Source organism: Colletes gigas, unplaced genomic scaffold (genome assembly GCF_013123115.1).
Source record: "Colletes gigas isolate AHSC1104 unplaced genomic scaffold, ASM1312311v1 Colletes_gigas_Sc00081, whole genome shotgun sequence".
Classification (NCBI taxonomy): domain Eukaryota; kingdom Metazoa; phylum Arthropoda; class Insecta; order Hymenoptera; family Colletidae; genus Colletes; species Colletes gigas.
In genome coordinates, this window is record NW_025106709.1 from 190,565 (window position 1) to 205,969 (window position 15,405).

The following is a 15,405-nucleotide window of genomic DNA, read 5'->3' on the forward strand; positions in this document are numbered from 1 at the left end:
TTGAATGGTGACCGATTCGTGTCACGGAGCTAAGGTGATGCGATTGATTCGATTATGCGATTACGATAATTGCGGATTACGACCGCTAAACGACTGCTCAACGCTTTGAGCAGTTTCGATTTTTTGCCCATCGAACGCTGGGCCGGCTGCGCGCTGCTGTGCCGGGGGCTGCTTGGCTGGTCCGCACGATGACCGCTCTGATTACCCCCTTCTGGTCCGGTGTGCCTCCTCTCGAAACGGGCGAGGTGCTCCTGGAGCAGGTTGGACCGTTGTCCTACAGCGGTGCGGGATGCGGTGATTGCGGATTACGACCGCTAGGCGACTGCTCAACGTTTTGAGCAGTTTCGATGTCGTCCGTTACTGGAAGCTGGGCCAGCTGCTTGACGCTGCGCCTGTAGCTGCCGTGGCTGGTCCGCACGGTCGCCGCTCGTGTTACCCCGTCTGGCCCAGTGTGCATCCTTTCGATTCGGCCGAGGTGCCACTGGAGCGGAGGTAGGTGGTCGTCCTTCAAGACCACCAAGGATCCCTCTCGTAGATCGTGGGATCCCTTGACCCACTTTTGTCGTACGTTGAGCTGGTTCAGGTACTCTTTGTACCACCTGTTCCAGAAGTCGCGTTTTACCTTCTGGATATGCTGCCACTTCGACAGCCGGTTGACAGGTGTATTGCTGAAATCGGCCTCAGGTAGGCTCGTCAAAGAATTACCAATTAACAGGTGGGCTGGAGTCAATGCGGAAGGATCGGTTGGGTCGGCGGAAAGTGGAGTTAGCGGACGTGAATTTAGGATTCCTTCGATTTCGACAACCAAGGTGTTGAACTCTTCGAACGTAAAGAGTTCTTCACCGACCACGCGTTTTATGTGGTGTTTGAACGACCGAACCGCGGCTTCCCATAGCCCTCCGAAGTTCGGTGAGAGGGCTGGGATGAAGTGCTACGATATTTGTTTGTCGATAAGCCATCGTTGTACCCCTTCGTCGGCGTTAAGTACCTGGTGGAGTTTCGATAACTCATTGTCCGCGCCGACGAAATTCGTTCCGTTGTCGGAGTAAATATTGCGGCAGAGTCCTCTTCTAGCTACGAATCGTTTTAAGGCAGCGATGAAGGTTTCGGTGGTCATGTCTCCCACTACCTCAAGGTGCACCGCCTTGGTTGCAAAACAAACAAATACCGCAACGTAAATTTTGACTCGATTTCGATTCCGGAATTTTTTTTCCTTTACGTAAAACGGACCGCAATAATCGATGCCGCAATTATCGAAGGGTCGGCTTTCGGAAACGCGTGCCGCAGGTAAGTTGCCCATGACGTACTTGGTTATTGGGGGGTCGACCCGAAAGCACCTGACGCACCGGCGTACGATTTTGCGTACGGTGTTTCTCCCATCCATAGGCCAATATTGCTGGCGGACGAGGCATAATGTCGTGTTAATCCCGGCGTGATGATTCTCGACATGTGCGTTTCGAATTATTAATTCCGTTATCGTGTTATTTTTGGCAACAACACTGGGTGTTTTTGCTCATATGGCAAAGCCGAGTTCTGCAGCCGGCCGCCGACACGTAAGAGTCCCTTATCGTCCAGGAAGGGTCGTAGCGCTAAGAGTCTGCTGGCCGATTGTAACTCTTTTCCCGTTTTGAGCTGTTGGATTTCTCTGGCGAAGACGGACGCTTGGGTGAGCTGCAGAATTCGTTCGTTCGCGTGGTGCAGCTCTTCGATCGTTAGTGGACCCCTGTTACTGTTATTCCCTTTGAAGCGCAGGCAGTACGCGATGATTCTGCGCAAACGCTTTATTGACGAGTACCGGTGCAAAATTTCTTCGGAATGACACGTTTTAGTTACGAAGCACGTAAAGGGTCTCGCTTCAGGTACGTTTGACGTGATCGTATATTGCGAGGGCGGCCAATTCAATTCCGATTCGAGAAGCCACGTGGGTCCGTTGCGCCAAGTTGAATTGGTTCGAAATTGCCGCGCCGATTGTCCTCGCGATATCATGTCGGCTGGGTTGTCGGCTGATTTAACGTGTCGCCACGCGGTTACGCTTGTCTTCTCCTGGATTTTGGAAACGCGATTTGCCACAAACGTTTTCAAGGTGCAGGGTTCCTTGTTGATCCAGTTGAGAACGATGGTCGAGTCGGTCCAAAACGTGATCTTGTCGAATGATCGCGCGAAATTTTGGAGAGCGGTCGTATGGAGATTGGCCAGCAACAGTGCTCCGCACAATTCGAGACGGGCGAGGCTAACGGTTTTTAACGGTGCAACGCGCGATTTTGCACATAGCAACTCGACCTTGATTTTTCCGGCTTCGTCTATGGTTCGTACGTAGAGACACGCGCCGTACGCGCGTTCACTCGCATCGCAGTATCCGTGCAGCTCGGTTCTCATGGTTGCGCGCTGCGTTACGTGGCGCGGGAAGGCAATTTTGTCCAAGGTGCTGAACTCTTGCACGAAAGCTGTCCATTCGGTGTGCAATTCATGGGGTATCGATTCGTCCCAATTTAATTGCAGCCGCCAGAGTCCTTGGATCAAAATTTTTGCCTTGATGATTACCGGCGATAGTAGCCCTAACGGATCAAAGATTTTCGAAATAGTAGATAGGATTGTTCGTTTGGTTATTTTCGCGTCGGTTTGGAGGTCCACCGTATAGACTATTTCATCGTTGCGAGCGTCCCATGAAAGTCCCAAGGTTTTGATGGATGAGTCGCCGAAAAAATTTTGGGTGGATTTGTTCCGTCGGTAATCCGGTTAACAATCGCGGGTCGTTCGATACCCACTGTCGAATATTCAATCCTCCGCGTTTTAGGAGGTCGATGACAGAGTCTCGTAAATGCAAGGCTTGCGCGTAAGTATTGGCTCCGGTTAGCAAGTCATCTATGTACAAATCTTGCGTTACCACCTTCGCCGCGATCGGGGCTCGCGAACTTTCGTCTTCGGCCAGCTGTTGTAGGCATCTGACCGCGAGATATGGAGCTGATGATAATCCGAATGTGACTGTATTCAGTTCATATGCCTTAATGCGTCCGTCGTCGTCGCGCCACAAGATTTGCTGATATCGACGATCCTCCGGACGGACGAGGAACTGCCGATACATTTTTTCTATGTCTCCGGTGAGAACATAGTTGTGCGTACGGAAACGCATAAGGAGGGCGAACAAATCGTCTTGGATAGTGGGCCCGGTCATGAGGCCGTCGTTAAGCGAAAGTCCGCTACTCGATTTTGCCGAACCGTCGAATACGACTCGGACCTTAGTGGTGGTGCTCGATGATTTTACGACGGCATGATGCGGCAGGTAGAATCCGTCCGTATTGCTGGCCTCGTTTACCTCGCTCATGTGCCCGAGCTCTAAGTAATCTTTGATTACGGCCACGTATTCGCGTTTTAATTCCGCGTCGCGATTAAATTTCCGTTCGAGCGACAAATAACGAGTGAGAGCGCGCGATCGTGACTCTCTAAGCTCGGACTCCCTTCCGTTGAAGGGTAACGCGACGACATACCGTCCCGATTTATCGCGTTTAATATGATCTTTGAAATGATCTTCGCAATCCTGCTCTTCTGCCGATAAATGTCGGATGTGGGGACCCTCCTCTAACTCCCAGAATTTTTGTAAATCGAAATCCGGGGTAGCGAAGAATGTCCGGTGTTTCGCGCGCGCCGTTGCCGTAGGGCCGCTCCCCCCGATGACCCATCCAAATTGGGTTTTCTGCAGAATCAGATCCGACTGCTCATTGGAGGAGAGGTTCAGTTGACCTATGCTTAAGCTTGCCATCGTCGGTCCGGCGCTTATAAGCATGTCAACTGGAGCCGGGCGGTGAAATTGCGGATCGGCCAATTTCACGTTTTTCGGTATCGGAATTCTGGCGCGGTCGATTTGTTGATCCGGGATTCTATTGGCTATTCGCGGTACCGTGAAGAATTTCAGCGTCCGTTTGAAATTCGATGTCCGCGATTTTACCGTGGCCGTCAGAAGATTGTTCGTCGTCGTGTCTTCTTGATTTAAGACTTCGATCTTGACTGCGCATGTTTCCAGGGGAAGGTTTAATTTCGCGGCGAGGGCTTCGGTCATGAAATTGGCGCTCGAGCACGTGTCTATGAGCGTGCGACACTCGATCGCTCTGCGCTCCCTGTCATATACTTCGACCATAGCCGTTGCTAAGAGGCCGTGCGATGGGAGATCGGTGGATGATGCGGCGACCGGTGACCCCTTCCCGTTTGGTTTCGCGGCGTTCCGTGTCTGTCACGGTTTCGATTCCGTCAATCCCGTGTGTTTCGCGTCTTGGTGCAATTTTGTATTATGCCGCTGATTGCACACTTGGCATGTACCACCGCGGCAATCCTCGCTTCGGTGTCCCGGACGTAAGCAGTTCATGCACAGATCGGCCTTGCGCGCGGCGTCGATACGATGAATGACCGGCATCTCGATGAACCGTTTGCACGAATATTCTGCGTGTCCCTCCGAATTGCAGATGCTGCACGATGACCCGGCGATCGATCTCGGTGTCTTTCGTTGCGGACCCGGTGACGGTGGCTGCCGTTTTGAGTAATTTTCGCGCTGGTCGAAATTCGCGCGCGGCGGTTCCCTTGTCGACGTTTTCGTAGCGTACGTCTTTATTTTTTGGTATTGTGTCTTCGGAGAACGCGGGCGAAGATGGTACGGTCGCGATTGAGTCGGAGGCGGAATCGCGTCTCGATATGAGTTTTGTGTTGCGCGATTTGTCGGTTCAAATTCTTCCGTCTGATGTGATGCGTTATGCATGAATTTGATGACCTCCTCGAGTTTGGGAACTTCGGTGTCGGAGAGCGTACGTTCCCAGTTCCGTTTCGTTTCTTCGTCCATCTTCGAGACGATGATGCTGGTAATTAAATCCTGCGCTATGTTCTCCCAAGAACGACCGAGGGCTTGCAGGGATCGAATGTGCAGTTGCACGGGGTTCACGAGGTCGCGTACCGATTCGGACCTGTGATCGGGCATCGATGGCGAGTCGCGGAGCAGGGCCGCGTGACGGAGTACGAGTGCGCGTCGGTTGTCGTACATCTCGCTTAAGTGAGTCCACGCCGCTTCGTAATTCTCATTCGAGATCGTGAAAGCGCTGATCGCCGCTTCAGCCTTTCCCGATAGAGACAATTGCAGGTACTGCAATTTTTGAATCTTTGCTTAGCCCGGTTGCAAATCAATAAGGTTGTTTTGAACGCGTCCTTGAATGTGAGCCATGACTCGATTCGTCCGTCGAATTTCGGAAGGCTCATCTTCGGCAAGTTTACCGGCAGCGAGCATGACGACGTGGCTGTCGGGTTGCAGCTTCCGTTGCTGCAATTCGCGGGACTCGAATGCTCTCCCGATTTTGAAGGAGCAGCGGCGCTCGCGAGACGATTGAGCATCACCGTTGCTCTTGCAATCACGTTGTCGTAAATATCGGTCGCGGCGTTTCTTTCGACCTCGGCTTCGTCATAATTGTCTATGTTGCCTAGCTCGTCTTGGACGCGATTAAACGTGTCGAATTGCCCGCGAATGCGCAGAAGCCGTTCGGACAATTTTATGCGTTCTGTCTCGCTGTCCTTGAAGGAGTCCAAGTAATGCCCGAACATTGTTACTTGGCTCTTGCACGTGCGCCGTTTATTTTTCAATTCGCGAATTCGGACCTCGTGATTGTCGGACATGCTCGCGCTCGTGTCTTTGGTCGGAGACATGTCTTAATCGAAGTGAAGGATCGGAAAGAGAGGAAATTCAAACCGTGTTAATTGGCAATTGTAACGAACGAGCCTACCTTTCGCAGTCCGTCCAGGGGTCGTCTTGAATCTGTGGTCAGCGTTGTCCTGTAGTAGACCGTCGCTGTCCTTCCCTGGAGTCGTCCTCGTTTGGTCGGTTGGCTTGCCTCGGGATGGCCTTATACGAAAAGGCCTCCTCTCATACGGTGGGTGGATAGCTTGTGGATTGCAGGTTTGGTCGCACTGTTTCCACACGTCATTATCCGGCTCGAAGGACCATGACTCGTACCGTCGCGGCGGTACTGGCCAGGTAGTCGCGTGAGTTTTCTTTTAAACTCTGAGGGGTTGTAAGGCCCTCTTAACCCTCGTGGTACGCGGGTTCCTAGCCGTCGCTCGCCAAATTAATCTTGAGCGACTAGTTAATTGCCGGATTGTTTCGAATCGAAATCCGGCTGTTCTCTTTAATGTCGAATCACGAGTTGTTGCTCACGAACCGCTTGAGCTGAGGTTTCGCGAAATGATGTTCGAATAACGAATGGTTCACGAGACGATTGAACTGCCGATTTTGGAACGTTTACTCTGAGATTTCAGCGACGAGTTAAAGTGGATTTAGACCGTTGTCTTCGAACTTTTAGCGACGAATTAAAGATTTCGATCGTTGTTGTCTGAGGTTTCAGCGACGAGTGTCGAAGTGTCCGGAGCCCGTTTCCTCCTCGGCTTGAACCCCCTCCGAGACGCGATTTTGGGGGTTTCGTCAACCGATTCGCGTTGACTTTTTCCGTTTATCGATTGGCCATCGACTTGGGGGAGGAGGATCGATTTTCCTGCCCCGTTGGCCAGGAAACTCCTCCCTCGCGCGATCGTGGAGGAGGAAGAGTCCCATCTCACCCTGGACGAGGGTGACCGAGGTTTCCTCCCCAAGTCGAAGGCCCCGTTAATTTTGCCGAGGAAAAAACGGGATTCCGAATTACGCCTAGCTACACGTGCGTTGCAGACGTTTTATGGCTGCCTTGTTCCATGAGTTGGCGACGGTTGTTGTAGAGGACCGTGCCACCCGCGGAACAATGCAGCCCTTCGTCGGTCAACTCGGGCCTTGCACTTTCGAAAAGCTAAAGTGCTTGAATGCTTTACGATGAAATTTGCCAGATGCGGAATGTTCGAAGACTTTTTCGACAAAGTCAAGGTTCCGTATCTGGCACCATAAACGAGCGGAAAAACCCGAGCTGACCGGACGGAACATAATCTGTTGGTCAGATTCCACTATTACACTTGCTTGGTTGAAAAAACATGCTTCGACTTGGAAGGTTGTGATAGCCAACCGAGTATCAAAAATCCAAACCTTGCTTCCGAAGGCTGAATGGAGACACGTTCCCACCCGCTTCAATCCCGCGGATTTGAATTCGCGCGGTGTCGAAGCAGCGGAACTCATTCAGTCGAAGCTATGGATTTCTGGACCAGCATGGTTGAGACAATCTGAAGAAAATTGGCCGAAAACGCCTGATTCCATCGATACGAGCGAGGGCAAGCGCATTCCGCACGCCCACGTTGCAACTCCAGAGAAAGAATGGGAATTCGTGTTTCGATTCTCAACCTGGAGTAAGCTACTTCGCGTAACTGCATATTGTCTCCGATTACGAAGACCGATGCAAGGTGAGCGAAGGTCGTTCGATGCAAACATTGTCGAAGCTTCAGAATTGCAGCTCGCCAAGGAAAGAATCGTCCGCTACATACAGCGAACGCACTTCGCGGGCGAGTACCAGTGCTTAAAAAAGCGCAGGGAAATTCCCGCGAAATCTCCATTAAAACGTCTGAACCCGTTCCTAGACGCACACGATGTCTTAAGGGTAGGTGGACGATTGGAGAATGCGACGCTGGCATGGGAAGCGAAGCACCCCATAATTTTGCCAAAACATCATGTGTCCACCATGATAATCCGGCAGTGCCACGTAAATACGTTGCATGGGGGCTTGCAGCTGACGATATCCATGGTAAAACAGCAATTTTGGATCCTCGGTTGCAGAACCACGGCTCGAAAGGTCATTCATCAATGCATGAAATGCGTGAGATGGAGGGCACAAACCTCCACGCAGATCATGCAGGATTTGACCTTGGAACGAAGTCGTCCAGCCCGGGCTTTTCTAAACTGCGGAGTTGATTATGCGGGACCGTACAAAGTCCGCGACTCCGCGGGCCGAGGAAAAACAGCTCATAAAGCGTACATAGCGGTTTTTGTCTGCTTCGCTACAAGGGCTATACACATTGAACTCGTCCACGATTACACGACGAGTGCATTTTTGGCTGCATTGGAGCGATTCATTGCCCGACGAGGAATCCCGTCCTGCATACGCAGTGACAACGGGACAAATTTCGTCGGTGCAGATCGTGAATTAAGAAAACATTTCAATATGGTGTGTAAAACGCCGGAAATGCGAAACGAATGTGGCCAGAAGGGCATTCGGTGGAAATTTAATCCACCCAGTGCCCCTACTTCGGTGGGATGCAGGAAGCTGGTGTCAAATCAGTGAAGCATCATTTGAAGCGCATCATAGGAGAATTCACTCCCACGAGCGAAGAATTACAGACGTTACTCTGTAAAATCGAAGCCAGTTTAAACTCGCGACCGATTGCCGCTCTGAGTGACAGCCCAGATGATTACGCGCCTCTCACACCGGCCCACTTCCTAATCGGCGGGCCTACGTTGGCACCCCCAATGGAATCCGTGGAAAATGTAAATATTTCGCATCTTACAAGATGGAGAGCAATGCAAAAATTCCACGAGCAGCTCTGGAGACACTGGACGAGAGATTATCTCACGCATCTCCAGAACCGCTACAAATGGCAGACGGAAAATACACGCCTAAAAAAGGACGATCTTGTTCTGGTACAGAATCCTCTCCTCCCCCCAAATCAGTGGGAAATGGGAAGAATAGAGGAAGTATTTCCGGGAAAGGATGGGCATGTACGTGTAGTTAAAGTACGTACAGCCAAATCCACATATACACAACCAATTACGCGATTGTGTAAACTGCCTGTGGCTGAGTTTTCGTTTGAGTCACCTTCGGCAACGGTCACCGAAGTCGAACAGGTGATCTAAACAAAACCGTTCAAGTTCGAAAGGACAAGGATTTTGGAAGGTGAGAACGGTTGATTCTGAACGGCGGCTGAAAAGGCCTGGAAACCCGAACAGGGCGTCGCAGAACGATGCCCTGCCAAAGGCAGCCATCCAGGCCATCCTCGCTTCCCTGCAGGTGCTGCAGGGAAACAATTCCACTGGACCTTCCAATAAATGTGAGTAAATTGCATTTTTTTAATTTGCATGCGCCTACTCTCACTCGGGTCGCGGCCATTCGGTAGAATCGCTCCCTAGTTCATTGCACGGACCGTGCAAGGGGGGCGGTATGTTTAAAGATTGCATAATGCCGAGCGATTATCCTCGGCCGCAATTACCGTTAATCCTGTTAACGTACAATAACCAAGAGATTATCTCTAATTGGATTTGTATAGCGAACGGTGATTGAAAAACGTGTGTATTATTAGTTTTTCTGGCATCGGTAACGGCTCATTACCTTTCGATTCGAGTGTGCTAACGGTGTTAGTGACGTCAGTACCGTGAGAGAGTAGTGCGCCGATAATGTGACAAGGAGAGACGGCCGAAATTCAGACAGCGCCACGGAACGACCAGTAAGAGTACCGCGGCGACGTCTTCGGCTGTCAATCCGTATCATTCTTACGGCGACTTCTGACCGAGACGCATCGGCTCCCGATCATATTTCGATCAGAAGTTAATCGCGATTGAAGAGGGAAAATCCTCTTGCGAGAAAGCCATAAAGACTGCTGTTTAAAAGGGTGTAGCGAGCCTTGCTCGAAAAGGTCGGAAATTCATTCCCACCTTGCTTGGAAAACACGATTCGCATCTCGATTCGTGCAAGTTCACCTGATTCTCGTTCGAGCAAATCTCGATCGAGTTTAATTAATTTAAATTTACTGCAGATTTTGGAGGGCTCGAGAATACACCAATAGGGTGTTCGACCCCTCCTGTGCGGAATTTAAAGGTCGATTCCAACGTATACACGTTGAATCATACAGAAGTCGGCGGTACCGTCCATACTTCTGTGTGATTGCCCTTCGGCTTAGGAGACACCAAAAGGGAGGCACCTACGTGGTGTACCTCCTGGTGGGCTCACTGTAGTCAGGTCCACGTCCATTTTGGACGTGTGATTTTCGGTCTTCGCCTCCTTATTTCTACAGATCCCGCCGGTGTAACGTTTAGAGGAGCACCAGTGCGGAGAAGTAACGGAGTCGTGGGTCAGGCCCCCGCGTAGTTCAAAATACTGCAACGTATCACGTCGAGTAGTGTATTCGTGCAGTGAACAACGTGTTGTCGGGCTTCGCAGTGTAACTCTCGGCCAAATAAGTCATCTGTTGGAACGTGTTAAGAGAAGCCGCAGATTGACGGTCGTGCAGTGCACTGCAGTGCGACTCGACGCACAGACTCAGTGTGCATACTCACGGGAACAGTGCATTAGGAGCCTTACAACCTCCTCTTGCATCCCCGTCCACTGGGCAATCGACCACTGAATCGGCGAAGAAAAGAAGTTTAATTCTTTTCCTAGCCAAAATACAGTCCACTTATATTTCGTAATTTACGACAGTTTACATTTCTCCGCTCCGGTACGTTCGAATTACGAAGCCAGGAGCGCGAGCAAACGAGCGCGACGAAGATACGTATAACGTGTACGTGTGTCTAACACATAGTCGTGTTTTTCTGTTCATAGGAATCTTGGCCTACCTCAAGCCTGCGAGTTCGGCGACCCAGCATCGCGGAACGGCCAGACACGAGGCCAAATTAATATTTCCCTGTTCAGTCTCGTTACTTTTAATTATAATTATTCGTTGGGTTTTTCTTTTGTTTCTTTTATTTGGGTTTTGTAATAAAAGGTCGGTCCTAAAGACCGACGAAAAGAAAACCATTTGTGTCCGATTCACTTCCCCTATAAAACTCCCACACCTCTATCCGGACTCACACGTTAAAAGTATATATCCATTACTTTTTAACAAATTCCATTTAGTAATTTACTTACTAATTACGTAGTAATTAACGAATTAGGTAACAGTTATAGTGGTAGTATTTTTAATTATTGTATTCGTTCCTCGATGTATCTTCAACGCGCATCTTGCTACCTACCCGGCGCGGTGGCTCTCCGAGGTCGGACGGCCCTGAGCGCGCGGAAGGCGATCGCCGTGATTGGTCAGTGTTTTTCGTTAATAATTCAAAAACGAAGCTCCATCCGACATTTTTGCAAAGGAATTGTTGTTCAGAATCGTCTCAGCTACCCCCCATTTCCGGTTCTTACACTATTTACGGGGACACCCTGTATAGCCTTCGTTCATCCACCGACCCCGCTCGTGGTCTCGATCACGAGCTAAGGGCATTCAACCGCCGCACAGTGGGCAAAATCGAGCTAAAATGGACAAAATTCGGTTAACTCAGTGAATTTTGCCGTAAATTTTTAGAAAATTGATATCTCTAGGTTGTTTTGGACATAGATTTCAAATTTTGAATAAAAATGATCGAATTCAAAATGATCGATTCAATATGGCGGACGGAAAAATCAAAACTTAATAAATTTTTTTGAAAATTAATATACCTGAGTAACTGGACATGCTGATTTTGAATTTTTATTTGAAATTGTGGAATTCAAAATGGCTGATCCAACTTGGCGGATTTCGAAAAATATGGACAAAAATTGATAACTCATTGAATATTGAATGAAATTATTTTAATATTGATGATCTAATGTGTGTTTTTGGGGGTCGCTTATTTCGAATATCAAATTAAAATTATAAAATTAACCATAGTGAATCTTATATGGAAGAGATATCACATATATACAGAGTGTCGAGTGTTTTCCCTGGGAAAAATTTTAATGGGGGATTCTAATGGCCAAAATAAGACGAAAATCATGAATACCAATTTGTTGATTGAGGTTTCGTTAAGAAGTTCTTAACATTTAAAATTCCGCTTGTACTGAATTTTTTTTCTCGAAAATGTACAAGATTTCGGGGGTATGTCTATTCACCAAAAATGGTTGTACTTGATCCCAGAGCCTAAAATAATTTTTTTTTCACGGTGAAATTATTTCATAGCTCTTGATTTTTCTTAAAAATTCGATTTTCATTTTTAATAAATTTGTTTGAAGCTGTACGAAAATGTTGTCTAATCCTTTTTGTAGGTATCCATGAGCTCTACTTCAGAAAAAAATTTCATTGAGATATATTCACTGTTCTAGAAGTTATGGTCATTTGAAATTGAGCAATTTTTACGGGTTTTTTTTTCACTTTACGGGGTCAAGGAACAACTTTTCGAATATTCTTGGAACATTTACATATTCTACACTAAAATACGCGTTGTTTGCCGTGTTGAAACATTAAAATCGTCCAATCCGTTCAGAAGTTATGACGTTTTAAAGATACGCATGAAATTACAGGGAAGCATTTCTGGCCTCACATTAGATTTCCGGTAAGGCACTTTTTTCTTGAAATGCGTAGAATTCAGGTGTATGTGTAATGACGAAAAATGATTGTAATCGACCCTTGCAACCGAAAATAATTTTTTTAGAACGATTTGAAACATTTTTTTTTGCCGAAAAATGTCAGCACCTACCCGAATTTTTGCTCAAAAGTGGGTACGATTTTTGGGGTATGTGTATTCACCAAAAATGATTGCAATTGACTCCCTCAACCAAAAATAATTTTTTCAGAATAATTTAAAATTTTTTAATTTAATTTTTTAATAACTTTTTAACGAAGCCTCAGTCAAGAAATTGATATTTTTGATTGACGTCTTATTTTGGCCTCTAGAATCTCCCTTTAAAATTTTTCTCAGGGGTGGCCGAACACTCTGTATATTAGTGATGATTTCTGGATTGTTAATATTGAACATTATCTTCAGATTAAACTGTGACTGGATTTGGTTTTAATTGCTGTTTTAATTATATTTAAAAATATATGCAATTATAAGCCTTTTCACCACGACAAGGTAGATAGTCTAATATATTTCACTCATCAAGTAGTATAGAGTCCATTTTAAATATATTCATTTGTTAATAACAATTTGTTATTAATTTAAAAATGTTATTAATACATGCAATGAACTTAATTCAAGATATTTTTTAAAAGAGATTCACATAAATAGCCTTTCTTGATCCTGGGAATTTCCCCTTAAATATCTACGTGAAAATACATATAATACTATATTATTAATATCTTTTCAATAGGCAAAATATGCAAACGGGATTTGTTTCTTAATTTTAAGGATACTTTAAAGAAAAGATTTATCCTAGTTTCGTTCAGGCATAATGAGGCAAACTTATTAAATTTCGCATCGGAAGTTTACTTTCTTATTCAAAATCGAGCTAATACGCTGGGGGCAATTTTTAAACTTGAAAATAATTGTTAAACATATTTCAAAACAATATTAAACATTTTTTTATCGATGCAATATATAAAAAGCTATATAAGCAAATTTTTTCATAATTTTTCACGTAGCTCTAGCTGTATACGATGAGTTCGAACAGATATAAAAATATTACGAAACTAAACGGATGAGCGTTAACGACAATACTTAAATGTACATATCAACTTATATTTAATAACTTTCAACTGATTTTACTTGATTTTCATAAACTTTAAGGTATTGTTAAAGACGTGAAATAATTAATTTCGGTCATCTAAACAAAAGTTAAAATTCGATTTTTGTCCTCATGTCGCCCACTGTGCGGCGTAGGAACCAGAGTGCGTTCGCAAGGTTCCTCCGGATTCAACGGTTCACCCGCCGGGGAAGAGGGGAGTGCGTTCGCAACCTCTCAACCTCTGTATCGGCACCGCCAACTGCTCCTCCCGATTTCCGCCTTCCCCTGCGGGCCAGCGGGCCAGAAACTAGCGCAGGGCCAGTTATACCCCCAGCCTTTAGGATCGATCACCCGGCGTACCAACTGAGTCGGCAAAACCTATCACGCGGTCTTCCGACCGGAAGTCCCGTGACAATGGTTAGAAAAAGAGAAGTATTGGACTAGAGTTGATTAGAAAAGTTTGGGGATTAGGTAGAACTTAAATTGGGTTTGAATAGGATTTAATAAAGAAACGGAACAAGTAGAGAACTGGAAAGTTTGTAACTTGAAAACTTATACAATTTTTAACATGATTTTTTCCCATAAATGGTTTAGAATTGTACCTAATGATGTATTTTGTGGCGGCCAAGGCACCACATACGCCTTAGCCGTTCGAAGCCGCTACAATGTATGGTTGCACACGAGACGATGGTTGCACACGAGACGACCAGAGCCGCGTGAGCCGAAAAGCCGTTGTCGTCGTCTCTGACCGTCTTTTGTTTTTGAAGGCCTCTTGGTACGGTGGCGATGATCGTACCAGAGAGTCGAGCGTAACCCGCACCACGAGTCACGTCGTTGTACGACAGCAACTATACAATTGTGCGGAACGGAACAGAGCGGAGTCATTATCTTCCCGATCCCACAATTTAAAAAAATATATATGTATAATTCCATTTGGGAGAACAAAGTTGACTTTTGTATGTACTCTACATGTCTATTTAGAAAAAAGTTACTCGCATCTAGTTATGTATTGCCTGAAACCATTCAATTTTTAACCGAAACACTGTTTAACATCGTCAACGGTTTCGAAGATATTTCAATTTCAATATTTTAATAATATCATACTTATAATATCACCAACCAGACAATTTTCTCGACTTTAGAATTTCCTAATTACAACTTACTTAAAAAGGTTGTATAAAATGGGAGAAAAGAAACACTATTCCTAGAAAAATAATTTGAACTTCTAATATAACGTACTTTCAGAATACCTTGTCTCTCAACTTGAAACAACAACAAAACAATAAATATAGAAAATTGCGATTCAAATAAACTTTTATGGTTTCACAATGACCCAGAATTAAATTTGAAAACATCCCAATTTAGTGATTTCTCTATAAATAAACTAGAAACTCACATATGATTGGCTAACGAAAGCCTGTAGAGCGAATCACACCACAGCGAATACGTTTTCGTACCTCTTTTGCCTATACATATTTAGCCATTGCTATCGCTGTGCTTCGTTTCTCTTCTGGAGTTGCATCTTTGCTAATAGTAGTTGGTGGAGGACTTAACTTGAAAACCGATTGTGGAACACATAATTCCACAGAGCCACCATCCTGGAATATCTAAACGATAGAAAAAACACATCGTTACGCAGTTTGTCTAATTAATTCCAGAATCGTCTTTCTTAGGTCGTGCTTGAAATACGAATTGCTAAATATCTGATTCAATGATATATTATTATTAAACATTTCTCGTCTCAATAGATTCAACAGAGCTGTGTAAAAGAAAAAATGAACTTGTTTATTTTCATTTTTAAAACATAATATTATTTTCAACAATGAGAATTACCTATTTGTTTTTCCCCCATTTTTATTCTCCCCAATGCATCCAATATACGTAGAAACGTAAGTTTGTGGCGTTGGCTTGACGGAATCCATCTTTATCACTTTCTAGAGCTCCATTACTTTAACCAAGTTCCCTTTGGAGGTGTAAGCTTCCAAAACGACGTTATAAAGCTCGATATATTTATCACAATATTGCAATCTGCCTTGCATGTGTTTTCTGTATAGCATCACGTCTTGTTTGCTCTCTTCAA

The 15,405-nt window shown here is 45.9% G+C and overlaps 2 protein-coding genes across 2 annotated transcripts; both read right to left on the reverse strand.

Annotated features, from left to right (window-relative positions):
- Nucleotides 1-274: 274 nt before the first annotated feature.
- Nucleotides 275-1,117, reverse strand: LOC122403873. Its single transcript, XM_043407658.1, has 2 exons — nt 989-1,117; nt 275-931 (listed from the first exon to the last, which is right to left on the reverse strand). The coding sequence occupies exons 1-2, from the start codon at nt 1,115-1,117 to the stop codon at nt 275-277; spliced, it is 786 nt and encodes a 261-aa protein (XP_043263593.1).
- A 356-nt stretch (nt 1,118-1,473) lies between these two features.
- Nucleotides 1,474-5,676, reverse strand: LOC122403874. The gene is made up of 4 exons (XM_043407659.1): nt 5,251-5,676; nt 4,757-5,122; nt 2,914-4,222; nt 1,474-2,555 (listed from the first exon to the last, which is right to left on the reverse strand). Exons 1-4 carry the CDS (start codon nt 5,674-5,676, stop codon nt 1,474-1,476), a joined length of 3,183 nt encoding a protein of 1,060 aa, XP_043263594.1.
- Between the last annotated feature and the right edge of the window lie 9,729 nt (nt 5,677-15,405).

What these genes read in the sequence shown, in the direction of transcription:
- LOC122403873 (XM_043407658.1), bottom strand. Translation starts at nt 1,117, where the DNA reads ATGACCACCGAAACCTTCATCGCTGCCTTAAAACGATTCGTAGCTAGA. An exon ending in AGTTATCGAAACTCCACCAG is followed by an intron (nt 932 to 988) that starts GTACTTAACGCC and finishes CAAATATCGTAG; the next exon opens with CACTTCATCCCAGCCCTCTC.
- LOC122403874 (XM_043407659.1), bottom strand. Translation starts at nt 5,676, where the DNA reads ATGTCTCCGACCAAAGACACGAGCGCGAGCATGTCCGACAATCACGAG. An exon ending in CGTCGTCATGCTCGCTGCCG is followed by an intron (nt 5,123 to 5,250) that starts GTAAACTTGCCG and finishes CAAAAATTGCAG; the next exon opens with TACCTGCAATTGTCTCTATC. An exon ending in ACAGCTGGCCGAAGACGAAA is followed by an intron (nt 2,556 to 2,913) that starts GTTCGCGAGCCC and finishes TTGATCCGTTAG; the next exon opens with GGCTACTATCGCCGGTAATC.